Source organism: Pseudophryne corroboree, chromosome 1 (genome assembly GCF_028390025.1).
Source record: "Pseudophryne corroboree isolate aPseCor3 chromosome 1, aPseCor3.hap2, whole genome shotgun sequence".
In the NCBI taxonomy this organism is placed as follows: Eukaryota; Metazoa; Chordata; class Amphibia; order Anura; family Myobatrachidae; genus Pseudophryne; species Pseudophryne corroboree.
In genome coordinates this window covers 372,423,910-372,441,582 of record NC_086444.1, presented here as the reverse complement: position 1 = coordinate 372,441,582, position 17,673 = coordinate 372,423,910, and the positions used below count along the sequence as shown (strand labels likewise).

General features: G+C 48.5%; 1 protein-coding gene across 2 annotated transcripts in view; it reads left to right on the top strand.

Moving 5' to 3' along the window:
* The first annotated feature begins 2,768 nt into the window (after window positions 1-2,768).
* Window positions 2,769-17,673, top strand: part of LOC134885352 (serotransferrin-A-like) — a 202,692-nt gene continuing 187,787 nt past the window's right edge. For both annotated transcript variants that reach the window (XM_063913065.1, XM_063913061.1), the window contains exon 1: window positions 2,769-2,893. In XM_063913065.1, coding sequence (XP_063769135.1) covers window positions 2,830-2,893 — 64 coding nt within the window. In that variant the 5' untranslated portion in view covers window positions 2,769-2,829. The remainder of the gene's footprint in view (window positions 2,894-17,673) is intronic.

Below are 17,673 nucleotides of genomic sequence, written 5' to 3'. Positions count from 1 at the left end.
ATTGGTGGAAATGATCAGATGACAGAATCCAAGATGGCTGCGCCCATGCAGACACTTGGAGGGAAGTTTGGTTTGTAATCCATGTGGTCTGGGAAACAGTAATGGCGGCGCCGGCCACCGGAGACAGGAGACGCCAGGCTGATAGATGCACATTTAACCACGCGGGCACAGCGGAGGCCGCGGCTGATGAAAAGACCACTCTGCATGTGGAAACTCAGGAACAGCGGAATCCGGTCCTGGAACGCTGAGCCCGCCTTAGGAGGCATCTGAAGGGTAAGTAATGGCGACCAGATACCCGGATCGTGACAGGTAGAAAGCAACCTCCAGGACACTCATCACTGCTGTACCATGAGAGCTCCAGTGAAGGTGGAAAGCGCCACTGGAAACAGGTACTCCTCACACTGCATCCCCCACACACTCCCTATGCCAAGGGACACTTAGCAGGGGAACTGAGGCACTTTCCCCCCTCTACTCTAACCCCAGTTAATTACCTGCGCACCTCCACAGATATGTGAACTTTATTCACGGGCGCACTCTGAGACACCACTGTGCCTCAACCCGGGCAACTCCTAAGTTGCTACCTGACTCACAGCCTCAAAGAGACGCACTGACCTTAAAGGAGCAGTACCATTACGCTGCAGCACATTTGTTATATGCCCCTTTCCAAGTCGTGTTAAGGGAAGTTATCCCCGGAAAGCAGTCTGAATTGTGTATTGTGTGCCGGACTTACCAGCCCCAGCAGACGGCGAGCAGGCATAACTGCCTTCAGTTGCTTTTCTGTGCGAACTCATATGTGGACTTCTATGGATTTTGTGTAGGGTCAGAGGCTTCCCTTTAATAAGTCTATAGTGTCGATAAAGTTGCCTACTACTATACTGTTTGAACATTCCTAAACCTTTTTTTTTTTTCTTAAATGCCAGTTTAGGTATTGGAATTTTGAAAGTACTTATGCTGTTATGACCTGTTTCATTATGCAAATTATATGTATTATTTAGTAATGTGCCTTACCGAAATGTGCTAAACATACTGACCAGTAACTCACGTTACGTAAGCGGTGCAATAAACCTTTGTTACCGTGTCCCACCATAGTTATTCTTGTACGCTTCGGGGGGGTGTTGTTCGTACTGGGGTATCTCCGTCCTTCTGCCCAGATCCTACGCAGGTGTTCTACGCAGATTCTGGCAGACGCCGCGACAAGCAAGAACTGGACGACCAGATAGACCGCAACCGGACAGGAGTGAGACTCCAGGTACGCTGACATATCACACCTCACCTACTGGTGTGATCTCCACCTCCTGTGACACGATCCTCCTTTTGGTGCTGTGACTGCCTACCAGTACAATGCCTCACCTACCGTTGTGATCTCCACCTCCTATGACACGATCCTCCTGCTGGTGCTGTGATTGCCTACCAGTGCAGTGCCTCACCTACTGGTGTGATCTTCACCTCCTGAGACACGATCCTCCTGCTGGTGCTGTGACTACCTACCAGTGCAATGCCCCACCTACTGGTGTGATCTCCACCTCCTTTGACACAATCCTCCTGATGGTGCTGTGACTGCCTACCGATACAATTCCTCATCTACTGGTGTGATCTCCACCTCCTGTGACATGATCCAACTGCTGGTGCTGTGACTGCCTACCATGCTGCATTAGCCTTGCTTACTACCACTGAGGGTAATGCTAACAATTTGCTTAAGCCCAATTTGTGTTGGGCCCTGCTTATAGCTGACTTACTCCAACCTACATGAGGCCACTTCTCATATATTTCCAGGGCCACTTTATGTTCCCAGTCCGCCCCTGTCTCTGTACACTGCTGCATTCATCTTTCTCTCTATCCTGACTTGCCTCCAAGTTCCTGCCGCTGAAAAACATCCCCACAGCATTATTGGATTGCTGCAGAGATGGTTGTCCTTCTGGAAGGTTCTCCTCTCTCCACAGAGGAATGCTGTAGCTCTGACAGAGTGACCATTGGGTTCTTGGTCACCTCCGTGACTAGGGCCCTTCTCCCCTGATCACTCAGTTTAGATGGCCAGCCAGCAGTAGGAAGAGTCCTGGTGGTTCAGAACTTCTTCCATTTACCATTCCATGATGGAAGCCACTGTGCTCATTGGAACCTTCAAAGCAGCAAATATTTTTCTGTACCCTTTTCCCAGATTTGTGCCTTGAGGCAATCCTGTCTTGGAGATCTACAGACAATTCCTTTGACTTCATGCTTGGTTTGTGCTCCGACATGCACTGTGGGATCTTAAATAGACAGGTGTGTGCCTTTCCAAATCATGTCCAATCAACTGAATTTAGCACAGGTGGACTCCGATTAAGCTGTAGGAACATCTCATGGATGATCAGTGGAAACAAGATGCACTTGAGCGCAATTTTGAGCTTCATTGCAAAGGCTGTGAATTCTTATGTACATGTGATTTCTTAGTTTTTTATTTTTAATACATTTGCAAAAATCTAAAAAAAACCTTTTTTCACGTTGTCATTATGGGGAATTGTGTGTAGAATTTTGAGGGAAAAATGTATTTATTCCATTTTGGAATAAGGCTGTAACATAACAAAATGTGGAAAAAGTGAAGCGCCGTGAATACTTTCCAGATGCACTGTAAATAGTGAACGTTACAATGACCTATTCCTTTCCTGGACTGAAACAGTAATCAGTATATTTTATTGCACATGTTATTAATATGTTCCATGTGTTGTCTCCTCTCTCCCCCATTGCTTTGTTGTTGTTTTTTTTCATTTCTTTCATCCTCCTCCCTCATCCTGTGCTGCACTTCCAGTATCTCTCATAGGCAGGACAGCACGTGAGCTGATTTCTCCCATAAACATGCATATTCTCTCTCTTATGAGTGCGTTTTTCTTCCCTGCCATGCTTCCTTACATGGCCTCAGGTGGGTAAGAAGGTGGCATGGGCTGGAGTGTCCGTAATAAATGCTTGCATCTTAGACCTTTCAGGATCAGTACTGTAATGCTGTGCAGCGTTAGTGCATACAGTAAGAGCATAGACAGGAAGCAAGGCTTAGTATGGTTAAACATAAATAACTGTTTCGGCCAGTTTTATGTGATTATATGGCTGAAACTAAATACATTGGTTTGTTTTGCAGAGTTAAAACCTTGTTATCTTTCTTTAATTAGAGAAATATGAGACAAACAGCTTTATTGACATTTTACAAAACATTGAATTGATGCTCACCTCCTGGTAATGTACAGTGTAATCTTAATAGTTTCCAACTGTTTTCTTATTTGGGTCATCATGTGTTGGAGTGCAGTATGCTGCTAGTTCAGGGGTTTAAAGGAAAATAAATGTATGCAGTGCTGACGGAGGTGTCATCTCACTACTATTATTGTTATTCAACACTGTGTTGCTGAGGGTTTTGTCACCCCCATGCTGAGGTCATTATTCTGCATTTGTGCTCATCACATTCCAACATCAATATCAATATTTTTTTTTTTAATGTGGTACCCACACAAATTAAACATTGTTGTTGTTTTTTTGTCTCCCCCCCCCCCCCCCCCCCACAGGAGATTTAGGGGTACATTTACAAAGATGGGAGTTCTATTTAAGATGGGATGTTGCCCATGGCAACCAATCAGTTTCTACGTCTCATTTATCTAGCACCTCCTAGAAGATAATACCTGAAATCTGATTGGTTGCTATGGGTAACATCCCATCTTAAATAGAACTCCCATCTTAGTAAATTTACCCCTTAGTCTTTTCATTAGTCTTTTTTTCTGATTCTAAATGACAACAAAAATGTAAATAAAATGGCTAAATACATACTTTGTGGTACTTGCTTTGGCATTCATTCACTGTTAAAAAAAAAATCAATGTAGAGTAGGGGTTTAAAAAAAAAAATCTACACTTGAATATTATGTATATTTTTTGCAGATTATTGCTGTTCCAATTTAAACGGTAACCATACGTAGGAATAAGATCACAGTCATCAAGGCCAACCACTTTTTAAACTAGGAAACCTACTGCATTAAATGAAGGGACCCTATTTTTATTTGATATAATATGGGATTTAGATCCACCCATGCATGGAATTTTTGTGTGTGCTGTAAAGTAATTGTCTGGTGACCAGACAGTAATTACTAAGGGAACACAATGTCTGAAAGAGGAGATTCCTCTTATCAGTGCCGTAACTAGCCATTTTAGCGCTGTGTGCAAGAAACGACAGTGGCGCCCCCCCCCCCCATGTAAGACAGGGGCAGTGCGCGCCGCAGGGGCAGTGCGCGCCGCAGGCGCGCAACATTTTTTATAGGGGCGTGGCTTCACAGGGAAGGGGCGTGGCCACAAAATAACAGCAATTCATACTACGGTGCACAGTAGTCTACATTATTCAAATTACGCTGCACAGTAGCGCCACTACACCAGGTAGAGCCCCTTTTATACATTACAGCAGACAGCGTCCCCCTTTTTACACATTACGGCAGCCAGTCCCCCTCTTTACACATTGCGGCAGCAAGGCCCCCTTTTTACACATTGTGGCAGCCAGGCCCCCTTTTTACACATTGCGGCAGCCAGGCCCCCTTTTTACACATTGCGGCAGCCAGTCCCCCTTTTTACACATTGTGGCAGCCAGGACCCCATTTTACACACTGCGGCAGCCAGGACCCCATTTTACACATTGCGGCAGCCAGTCCCCCTTTTTACACATTGCGGCAGCCAGTCCCCCTTTTTACACATTGCGGCAGCCAGGACTCCATTTTACACATTGCGGCAGCCAGGACCCCTTTTTACACATTGCGGCAGCCAGGACCCCATTTTACACATTGCGGCAGCCAGTCCCCCTTTTTACACATTGCGGCAGCCAGGACCCCATTTTACACATTGCGGCAGCCAGTCCCCCTTTTTACACATTGCGGCAGCCAGGACCCCATTTTACACATTGCGGCAGCCAGGCCCCCTTTTTACACATTGCGGCAGCCAGTCCCCCTTTTTACACATTGCGGCAGCCAGTCCCCCTTTTTACACATTGCGGCAGCCAGTCCCCATTTTTACACATTGCGGCATCCAGTCCCCCTTTTTACACATTGCGGCAGCCAGTCCCCATTTTTACACATTGCGGCAGCCAGGCCTCCTTTTTACACATTGCGGCAGCCGGGACCCCATTTTACACATTGCGGCAGCCGGGACCCCATTTTACACATTGCGGCAGACGAGACCCCATTTTACACATTGCGGCAGACGAGACCCCATTTTACACATTGCGGCAGACGAGACCCCATTTTACACATTGCGGCAGACGAGACCCCATTTTACACATTGCGGCAGACGAGACCCCATTTTACACATTGCGGCAGACGAGACCCCATTTTACACATTGCGGCAGACGAGACCCCATTTTACACATTGCGGCAGATGAGACCCCATTTTACACATTGCGGCAGACGGTGAGAGAGAGAGAGAGAGAGGGGGGGGGGATATACTTACCTTCTCCCCGCTGATAGGCTCCTCGTGCAGCTTCCTCTCGGTGCAGGCTGTGTGAGGTGAGAAGGAGGGAGGGGGAGCAGCAGCAGCGCTATTTGATTGGTAGTAAGCGCCGCTGCAGCATCCCCCTCTCCTCCTGTATTGGTTGCCTGGCGCTGCTGTGGATGCTGGGGAACCGCATCCCAGCATCCTTAGCAGCGCCGGGCAGCCAATACAGGAGGAGAGGGGGAAGCTGCAGCGGCGCTTACTACCAATCAAATAGCGCTGCTGCGGCTCTCTGCTCCCCCTCCCTCCTCCTCCTTCTCTCCGCTGCCCGGCGCTGGTCCTCTTCTCCCTACACAGCGGGGCGCACGGCGCAGACTTCGGCGGCATGTAATGAGTCAATTTGACTCATTACATGCCGCTGGCCGTTGCGCCCTCAGGGCAACTGCGCTGTGTGCCAAGCCCCCTTGGCACACACGTAGTTACGGCCCTGCCTCTTATACCCCTTTCACACTGCCAATGCCGGATCCCACCCGGGAATTGGAAGCGGGTCCTTCCCAGGTGGGATCCGGCATTGGCAGCTGATGCAGGCTTTCCCGACCCGGCAATAAGCCGGGCGGGTTGCCATAGCAGCGGGGGGGGGGGGCGGAGGTGGAAGCGGCACTGGGAGATGAGCTCATCTCCGCGCCGCCTCTTCCTATCTAGTAAACGGGTCCTGGGTCCCATCGGCCCGGGAGCCCGTTTACGCAGCCACTAACCCAGTATTCAAACCGGGTATAACACTGCTTTATTCCCGGGTTGAATTGCCGGGTCAGGCGACCCGCAATTTCGGCAATGCCCATTTCACACCGCACGCCGACCCGTGTCGACCCGGCAATATGCCGGGTCGATACAAGGTTATTTGTGTGGTGTGAAAGGGGTATTATTCAAACAAGGATGCCTCCATGTGTGTGTGTGCTGGCCAGTATGGAGAGTGCCCTACCCAATCTATGAAAAGTGTATGGAGATATTGACATGGGATTACCAGACAATAGATGCTAAGAGGCCACATTATCTAAAATAGAGGACTCCCCTCTTTTAGATGTGGGTACTCCAATGTATATACAGTAGGTGCAATTATGGTAGTATAGTGCCCACCCACCCATATACAAAAAAAAGAGCACCCTCCTCTTTTTAATGAGGATTCCCCATAAATATTGGATGCCAGGTTGAGGGGTTGGGAAGATCTTAAGGTACTTCGGGAGACAGCCTTGTTATTTGCAGTAAAGGGGTTAACTATTATTGTTATTATTATTATTATTATTATTATTATTATTATTGTGCCAAAATATTACACAGTGAAAATTAACCTACTTGTAAGGTATGTTTTTGGACAATGGTTGGAGACCGTAGCATCCAGAGAAAGCCCATACAAATGTCACACAGAGTGAACTGGTTGGAATGGAAGAAACCATAGCCCAGGTTCTGCCAAAGAGCAATGCTACCCACTGTGCTATCATGTCACCTTGCTTTGATTTAAAAGAGACATTAATGAGATTGCCACATGCACCCTATGCTCTGCATGTAACTGACAACAACAAATTTCCCTTTGTTAATATTTAATTGCTGTTATCATGTGCAACGCTGTTCCACTCAGATGAGAAACAGCAACAGCTCCAATCAATAAAGTATGGGACTGCAAATATTGTATAAAATTCAGTGTAAAATATCTATTTATCACTTTGACTTATATGCCTAAAGACAAAATTACTTTTAATACTTTTTTTCACTTTTTTTTTTACTTGCTTAGTTCCATGTTAACAAGCCTGTTATGCGGAGCAGTGGTTCTGAAACTCGGTCCTCTAGGCACAGTAAAGCTGGGTACACACTGAGCCATATGCATGGCCGGATTAACAATGGGGCGGATGGAGCTGCAGCTCCAAGCCCCCCATTGAAAATAGGCCCACAGACCTCCCTGCAGTGCAGGCAGTAGCCAGTGCTGCCAGGAAAAAATAAGAATTTACTTACCGATAATTCTATTTCTCATAGTCCGTAGTGGATGCTGGGGACTCCGAAAGGACCATGGGGAATAGCGGCTCCGCAGGAGACTGGGCACAAAAGTAAAAGCTTTAGGACTACCTGGTGTGCACTGGCCCCTCCCCCTATGACCCTCCTCCAAGCCTCAGTTAGGATACTGTGCCCGGACGAGCGTACACAATAAGGAAGGATTTTGAATCCCGGGTAAGACTCATACCAGCCACACCAATCACACCGTACAACTTGTGATCTGAACCCAGTTAACAGCATGATAACAGAGGAGCCTCTGAAAAGATGGCTCACAACAATAATAACCCGATTTTTGTAACAATAACTATGTACAAGTATTGCAGACAATCCGCACTTGGGATGGGCGCCCAGCATCCACTACGGACTATGAGAAATAGAATTATCGGTAAGTAAATTCTCATTTTCTCTGACGTCCTAGTGGATGCTGGGGACTCCGAAAGGACCATGGGGATTATACCAAAGCTCCCAAATGGGCGGGAGAGTGCGGATGACTCTGCAGCACCGAATGAGAGAACTCCAGGTCCTCCTCAGCCAGGGTATCAAATTTGTAGAATTTAGCAAACGTGTTTGCCCCTGACCAAGTAGCTGCTCGGCAAAGTTGTAAAGCCGAGACCCCTCGGGCAGCCGCCCAAGATGAGCCCACTTTCCGTGTGGAATGGGCTTTTACAGATTTTGGCTGTGGCAGGCCTGCCACAGAATGTGCAAGCTGAATTGTACTACAAATCCAACGAGCAATAGTCTGCTTAGAAGCAGGAGCACCCAGCTTGTTGGGTGCATACAGGATAAACAGCGAGTCAGATTTTCTCACTCCAGCCGTCCTGGAAACATATATTTTCAGGGCCCTGACTACGTCCAGCAACTTGGAATCCTCCAAGTCCCTAGTAGCCGCAGGTACCACAATAGGCTGGTTTAAGTGAAACGCTGAAACCACCTTAGGGAGAAATTGAGGACGAGTCCTCAATTCTGCCCTGTCCGTATGAAAAATTAGGTAAGGGCTTTTATAGGATAAAGCCGCCAATTCTGAGACACGCCTGGCTGAAGCCAGGGCTAACAGCATTACCACTTTCCATGTGAGATATTTTAAGTCCACAGTGGTGAGTGGTTCAAACCAATGTGATTTTAGGAACCCCAAAACTACATTGAGATCCCAAGGTGCCACTGGAGGCACAAAAGGAGGCTGTATATGCAGTACCCCCTTGACAAACGTCTGAACTTCAGGAACTGAAGCTAGTTCTTTTTGGAAGAATATCGACAGGGCCGAAATTTGAACCTTAATGGACCCTAATTTTAGGCCCATAGACAGTCCTGTTTGCAGGAAATGCAGGAAACGACCCAGTTGAAATTCCTCTGTAGGGGCCTTCCTGGCCTCACACCACGCAACATATTTACGCCAAATACAGTGATAATGTTGCACAGTTACATCCTTCCTGGCTTTGATCAGGGTAGGGATGACTTCATCCGGAATGCCTTGTTCCTTCAGGATCCGGCGTTCAACCGCTATGCCGTCAAACGCAGCCGCGGTAAGTCTTGGAACAGACAGGGTCCCTGTGCATCTCTTGAAGTTCCGGGTACCAAGTCCTTCTTGGCCAATCCGGAGCCACGAGTATAGTCCTTACTCCTCTCCTTCTTATGATTCTCAGTACCTTGGGTATGAGAGGCAGAGGAGGGAACACATACACTGACTGGTACACCCACGGTGTTACCAGAGCGTCCACAGCTATTGCCTGAGGGTCCCTTGACCTGGCGCAATATCTGTCCAGTTTCTCTATCGTCCTAGTGGATGCTGGGGTTCCTGAAAGGACCATGGGGAATAGCGGCTCCGCAGGAGACAGGGCACAAAAGTAAAGCTTTCCGATCAGGTGGTGTGCACTGGCTCCTCCCCCTATGACCCTCCTCCAAGCCAGTTAGATTTTTGTGCCCGGCCGAGAAGGGTGCAATCTAGGTGGCTCTCCTAAAGAGCTGCTTAGAAAAGTTTAGCTTAGGTTTTTTATTTTACAGTGAGTCCTGCTGGCAACAGGATCACTGCAACGAGGGACTTAGGGGAGAAGAAGTGAACTCACCTGCGTGCAGGATGGATTGGCTTCTTGGCTACTGGACATCAGCTCCAGAGGGACGATCACAGGTACAGCCTGGATGGTCACCGGAGCCTTGCCGCCGGCCCCCTTGCAGATGCTGAAGTAAGAAGAGGTCCAGAATCGGCGGCAGAAGACTCCTCAGTCTTCTAAAGGTAGCGCACAGCACTGCAGCTGTGCGCCATTTTCCTCTCAGCACACTTCACACGGCAGTCACTGAGGGTGCAGGGCGCTGGGAGGGGGGCGCCCTGGGAGGCAAATGAATACCTATTTTGGCTAAAAATACCTCACATATAGCCTCCGGAGGCTATATGGAGATATTTAACCCCTGCCAGAATCCGTTAAGAGCGGGAGACGAGGCCGCCGAAAAAGGGGCGGGGCCTATCTCCTCAGCACACAGCGCCATTTTCCCTCACAGAAAGGCTGGAGGGAAGGCTCCCAGACTCTCCCCTGCACTGCACTACAGAAACAGGGTTAAAACAGAGAGGGGGGGCACTAATTTGGCGTTAGAAATATATAAAAAAGATGCTATAAGGGAAAACACTTATATAAGGTTGTCCCTATATAATTATAGCGTTTTTGGTGTGTGCTGGCAAACTCTCCCTCTGTCTCTCCAAAGGGCTAGTGGGTCCTGTCCTCTATCAGAGCATTCCCTGTGTGTGTGCTGTGTGTCGGTACGTGTGTGTCGACATGTAGGAGGACGATGTTGGTGAGGAGGCGGAGCAATTGCCTGTAATGGTGATGTCACTCTCTAGGGAGTCGACACCGGAATGGATGGCTTATTTAGGGAATTACGTGATAATGTCAACACGCTGCAAGGTCGGTTGACGACATGAGACGGCCGACAAACAATTAGTACCGGTCCAGACGTCTCAAAAACACCGTCAGGGGTTTTAAAACGCCCGTTTACTTTAGTCGGTCGACACAGACACAGACAGAGACACTGAGTCCAGTGTCGACGGTGAATAAACAAACGTATTCCTTATTAGGGCCACACGTTAAAGGCAATGAAGGAGGTGTTACATATTTCTGATACTACAAGTACCACAAAAGAGGGTATTATGTGGGAGGTGAAAAAACTACCATAGTTTTTCCTGAATCAGATAAATTAAATAAAGTGTGTGATGATGCGTGGGTTCCCCCCGATAGAAAATTATGGGCGGTATACCCTTTCCCGCCAGAAGTTAGGGCGAGTTGGGAAACACCCCTTAGGGTGGATAAGGCGCTCACACGCTTATCAAAACAAGTGGCGGTACCGTCTATAGATAGGGCCGTCCTCAAGGACCAGCTGACAGGAGGCTGGAAAATATCATAAAAAGTATATACACACATACTGGTGTTATACTGCGACCAGCGATCGCCTCAGCCTGGATGTGCAGAGCTGGGGTGGCTTGGTCGGATTCCCTGACTAAAAATATTGATACCCTTGACAGGGACAGTATTTTATTGACTATAGAGCATTTAAAGGATGCATTTCTATATATGCGAGATGCACAGAGGGATATTTGCACTCTGGCATCAAGAGTAAATGCGATGTCCATAACTGCCAGAAGATGTTATGGACACGACAGTGGTCAGGTGATGCAGATTCCAAACGGCACAAAGTTGTATTGCCGTATAAAGGAAGAGGAGTTATTTGGGGTCGGTCCATCGGACCTGGTGGCCACGGCAACTGCTGGAAAATCCACCGTTTTTACCCTAGGTCACATCTCTGCAGAAAAAGACACCGTCTTTTCAGCCTCAGGCCTTTCGTCCCTATAAGATCATATCTGCCCAGGGATAGAGGAAAGGGAAGAAGACTGCAGCAGGCAGCCCATTCCCAGGAACAGAAGCGTTCCACCGCTTCTGACAAGTTCTCAGCATGGCGCTGAGACCGTACAGGACCCCTGGATCCTACAAGTAGTATCCCAGGGGTACAAATTGGAATGTCGAGACGTTTCCCCTTCGCAGGCTCCTGAAGTCTGCTTTACCAAGGTCTCCCTCCGACAAGGAGGCAGTATGGGAAAAAAAAAAAAAAATTTCACAAGCTGTATTCCCAGCAGGTGATAATTAAATTACCCCTCCTACTACAAGAAAAGGGGTATTATTCCACACTATATTGTGGTACTGAAGCCAGAAGGCTAGGTGAGACTTATTCTAAAAATTTTTTTGAACACTTACAAAGGTTCAAATCAAGATGGAGTCACTCAGAGCAGTGATAACGAACCAGGAAGAAGGGGACTATATAGTGTCCCGGGACATCAGGGATGCTTACCTCTATGTCCCAAATTTGCCCTTCTCACTAAGGGTACCTCAGGTTCGTGGTGCAGAACTGTCACTATCAGTTTCAGACGCTGCCGTTTGGATTGTCCACGGCACCCCGGGTCTTTACCAAGGTAATGGCCGAAATGATGATTCTTCTTCGAAGAAAAGGCGTCTTAATTATCCCTTACTTGGACGATCTCCTGATAAGGGCATAGTCCAGGGAACAGTTGGAGGTCGGAGTAGCACTATCTAGGATACTGCTACAACAGCACGGGTGGATTCTAAATATTCCAAAATCGCAGCTGATCCCGACGACACGTCTGCTGTGCCTAGGGATGATTCTGGACACAGTCCAGAAAAAGGTGTTTCTCCCGGAAGAGAAAGCCAGGGAGTTATCCGAGCTAGTCAGGAACCTCCTAAAAACAGTGCATCATTGCACAAGGGTCCTGGTAAAAATGGTGGCTTCCTACGAAGCAATTCCATTCGGCAGATTTCACGCAAGAACTTTTCAGTGGGATCTGCTGGACAAATGGTCCGGATCGCATCTTCAGATGCATCAGCGGATAACCCTATATCCAAGGACAAGGGTGTCTCTCCTGTGGTGGTTATAGAGTGCTCATCTTCTAGAGGGCCGCAGATTCGGCATTCAGGATTGGATGCTGGTGACCACGGAGCCCAGCCCGAGAGGCTGGGGAGCAGTCACACAAGGAAAAAATTTCCAGGGAGTGTGATCAAGTCTGGAGATTTTTCTCCACATAAATATTCTGGAGCTAAGGGTAAATTTATAATGCTCTAAGCTTAGCAAGACCTCTGCTTCAAGGTCAGCCGGTATTGATCCAGTGGGAAAAACATCACGGCAGTCGCCCACGTAAACAGACAGGGCGACACAAGAAGCAGGAGGGCAATGGCAAAAACTGCAAGGACTTTTCGCTGGGCGGAAAATCATGTGATAGCACTGTCAGCAGTGTTTCATCCCGGGAATGGAAACTGGGAAGCAGACTTCCTCAGCAGGCACGACCTCCACCCGGGAGAGTGGAAACTTCATCAGGAAGTTTTTTCCACATGATTGTAAACCGTTGGGAAATACCAAAGGTGGACATGATGGCGTCCCGTCTGAACAAAAAACGGGACAGGTATTGCGCCAGGTCAAGAGACCCTCAGGCAATAGCTGTGGACGTTCTGGTAACACCGTGGGTGTACCAGTCGGTGTATGTGTTCCCTCCTCTGCTTCTCATACCTAAGGTGCTGAGAATTATAAGACGTAGAGGAGTAAGAACTATACTCATGGCTCCGGATTGGCCAAGAAGGACTTGGTACCCGGAACTTCAAGAGATGCTTACAGAGGTCTTATGGCCTCTGCCGCTAAGAAGGGACTTGCTTCAGCAAGTACCATGTCTGTTCCAAGACTTACCGCAGCTGCGTTTGTCGGCATGGCGGTGGAAAGCCGGATCCTAAGGGAAAAAGGCATTCCGGAAGAGGTCATTCCTACCCTGGTCAAAGCCAGAAAGGAGGTGACCGCACAACATTATCACCACATGTGGCAAAAATATGTTGCGTGGTGTGAGGCCAGGAAGGCCCCACAAAGAAATTTCAACTCGGTCGTTTCCTGCATTTCCTGCAAACAGGAGTGTCTATGGGCCTCAAATTGGGGTCCATTAAGGTTCAAATTTCGGCCCTGTCGATTTTCTTCCAGAAAGAATTGGCTTCAGTTCCTGAAGTCCAGAAGTTTGTCAAGGGAGTATTGCATATACAACCCCCTTTTTGTGCCTCCAGTGGCACTGTGGGATCTCAACGTAGTTCTGGGATTCCTCAAATCACATTGGTTTAAAACCAGTCAAATCTGTGGATTTGAAGCATCTCACATGAAAAGTGACCATGCTCTTGGCCCTGGCCTGGACCAGGCGAGTGTCAAATTGGTGGTTTTTTCTCAAAAAAGCCCATATCTGTTTGTCCATTCGGACAGGGCAGAGCTGCGGACGCGTCCCCAGTTCTCTCCCTAAGGTGGTGTCAGTGTTTCACCTGAACCAGCTTATTGTGGTGCCTTGCACCTACTAGGGACTTGGAGGACTCCAAGTTGCTAGATGTTGTCAGGGCCCTGAAAATATGTTCCAGGACGGCTGGAGTCAGGAAAACTGACTTGCTGTTATCCTGTATGCACCCAACAAACTGGGTGCTCTTGCTTCTAAGCAGACTATTGCTAGTTGGATGTGTAATACAATTTAGCTTGCACATTCTGTGGCAGGCCTGCCACAGCCAAAATATGTAAATGCCCATTCCACAAGGAAGGTGGGCTCATCTTGGGCGGCTGCCCGAGGGGTCTCGGCTTTACAACTTTGCCGAGCAGCTACTTGGTCAGGGGCAAACACGTTTGCTAAATTCTACAAATTTGATACCCTGGCTAAGGAGGACCTGGAGTTCTCTCATTCGGTGCTGCAGAGTCATCCGCACTCTCCCGCCCGTTTGGGAGCTTTGGTATAATCCCCATGGTCCTTTCAGGAACCCCAGCATCCACTAGGACGATAGAGAAAATAAGAATTTACTTACCGATAATTCTATTTCTCGGAGTCCGTAGTGGATGCTGGGCGCCCATCCCAAGTGCGGATTATCTGCAATACTTGTACATAGTTACAAAAATCGGGTTATTATTGTTGTGAGCCATCTTTTCAGAGGCTCCGCTGTTATCATACTGTTAACTGGGTTTAGATCACAAGTTGTACGGTGTGATTGGTGTGGCTGGTATGAGTCTTACCCGGGATTCAAAATTCCTCCCTTATTGTGTACGCTCGTCCGGGCACAGTACCTAACTGGCTTGGAGGAGGGTCATAGGGGGAGGAGCCAGTGCACACCACCTGATCGGAAAGCTTTACTTTTGTGCCCTGTCTCCTGCGGAGCCGCTATTCCCCATGGTCCTTTCAGGAACCCCAGCATCCACTACGGACTCCGAGAAATAGAATTATCGGTAAATAAATTCTTATTTTTTTGTTGAGGCGGGACGCCATCATGTCCACCTTTGGTTTTTCCCAACGGTTCACAATCATGTGGAAGACTTCTGGGTGAAGTCCCCACTCCCCCGGGTGGAGGTCGTGTCTGCTGAGGAAGTCTGCTTCCCAGTTGTCCACTCCCGGAATGAACACTGCTGACAGTGCTATCACATGATTTTCCGCCCAGCGAAGAATCCTTGCAACTTCCGTCATTGCCCTCCTGCTTCTTGTGCCGCCCTGTCTGTTTACGTGGGCGACTGCCGTGATGTTGTCCGACTGGATCAACACCGGCTGACCCTGAAGCAGAGGCCTTGCCTGACTTAGGGCATTGTAAATGGCCCTTAGTTCCAGGATATTTATGTGAAGTGACGTTTCCATGCTTGACCACAAGCCCTGGAAATTTCTTCCCTGTGTGACTGCTCCCCAGCCTCTCAGGCTGGCATCCGTGGTCACCAGGACCCAGTCCTGAATGCCGAATCTTCGGCCCTCTAAAAGATGAGCACTCTGTAACCACCACAGGAGAGACACCCTTGTCCTTGGAGACAGGGTTATCCGCTGATGCATTTGAAGATGCGATCCGGACCATTTGTCCAGCAGATCCCACTGAAAAGTTCTTGCGTGGAATCTGCCGAATGGAATCGCTTCGTAAGAAGCCACCATTTTTCCCAGGACCCTTGTGCATTGATGCACTGACACTTGGCCTGGTTTTAGGAGGTTCCTGACTAGGTCGGATAACTCCCTGGCTTTCTCCTCCGGGAGAAACACCTTTTTCTGGACTGTGTCCAGAATCATCCCTAGGAACAGCAGACGTGTCGTCGGAATCAGCTGCGATTTTGGAATATTTAGAATCCACCCGTGTTGTCGTAGTACTACTTGAGATAGTGCTACTCCGACCTCTAACTGTTCTCTGGACCTTGCCCTTATCAGGAGATCGTCCAAGTAAGGGATAATTAATACGCCTTTTCTTCGAAGAAGAATCATCATTTCGGCCATTACCTTGGTAAAGACCCGGGGTGCCGGGGACAATCCAAACGGCAGCGTCTGAAACTGATAGTGACAGTTCTGTACCACAAACCTGAGGTACCCTTGGTGAGAAGGGCAAATTGGGACATGGAGGTAAGCATCCTTGATGTCCAGAGACACCATATAGTCCCCTTCTTCCAGGTTCGCTATCACTGCTCTGAGTGACTCCATCTTGAATTTGAACCTTTGTATGTAAGTGTTCAAGGATTTCAGATTTAAAATAGGTCTCACCGAGCCGTCCGGCTTCGGTACCACAAACAGCGTGGAATAATACCCCTTTCCCTGTTGTAGGAGGGGTACCTTGATTATCACCTGCTGGGAATACAGCTTGTGAATGGCTTCCAATACTGCCTCCCTGTCGGAGGGAGACGTTGGTAAAGCAGACTTCAGGAACCGGCGAGGGGGAGACGTCTCGAATTCCAATTTGTACCCCTGAGATACTACCTGCAGGATCCAGGGGTCCACTTGCGAGTGAGCCCACTGCGCGCTGAAATTCTTGAGACGGGCCCCCACCGTGTCTGAGTCCGCTTGTAAGGCCCCAGCGTCATGCTGAGGACTTGGCAGAAGCGGGGGAGGGCTTCTGTTCCTGGGAAGAGGCTGCCGGCTGCAGTCTTTTTCCCCTTCCTCTGCCCCGGGGCAGATATGAGTGGCCTTTTGCCCGCTTGCCCTTATGGGGACGAAAGGACCTTGCCTGAAAAGACGGTGTCTTTTTCTGCTGAGAGGTGACCTGGGGTAAAAAGGTGGATTTCCCAGCCGTTGCCGTGGCCACCAGGTCCGATAGACCGACCCCAAATAACTCCTCCCCTTTATACGGCAATACTTCCATATGCCGTTTGGAATCCGCATCACCTGACCACTGTCGCGTCCATAACCCTCTTCTGGCAGAAATGGACAGCGCACTTACTCTTGATGCCAGAGTGCAAATATCCCTCTGTGCATCTCGCATATATAGAAATGCATCCTTTAAATGCTCTATAGTCAATAATATACTGTCCCTGTCCAGGGTATCAATATTTTCAGTCAGGGAATCCGACCAAGCCACCCCAGCACTGCACATCCAGGCTGAGGCGATTGCTGGTCGCAGTATAATACCAGTATGTGTGTATATACTTTTTAGGATATTTTCCAGCTTCCTATCAGCTGGTTCCTTGAGGGCGGCCGTATCAGGAGACGGTAACGCCACTTGTTTTGATAAGCGTGTGAGCGCCTTATCTACCCCAGGGGGTGTTTCCCAACGCGCCCTAACCTCTGGCGGGAAAGGGTATAATGCCAATAATTTTTTAGAAATTAGCAGTTTTTTATCGGGGGAAACCCACGCTTCATCACACACCTCATTTAATTCATCTGATTCAGGAAAAACTACGGGTAGTTTTTTCACACCCCACATAATACCCTTTTTTGTGGTACTTGTAGTATCAGAAATGTTCAAAACCTCCTTCATTGCCGTGATCATGTAACGTGTGGCCCTACTGGAAAATACGTTTGTTTCCTCACCGTCGACACTGGAGTCAGTGTCCGTGTCTGGGTCTGTGTCGACCATCTGAGGTAACGGGCGCTTTAGAGCCCCTGACGGTGTTTGAGACGCCTGTACAGGTAATAACTGATTTGCCGGCTGTCTCATGTCGTCAACAGTGTTTTGTAAAGTGCTGACACTATCACGTAATTCCTTCCATAAGACCATCCAGTCAGGTGTCGACTCCCTAGGGGGTGACATCACTATTACAGGCAATTGCTCCGCCTCCATACCATTTTCCTCCTCATACATGTCGACACAACGTACCGACACACAGCACACACACAGGGAATGCTCTGATAGAGGACAGGACCCCACTAGCCCTTTGGGGAGACAGAGGGAGAGTTTGCCAGCACACACCAGAGCGCTATATATA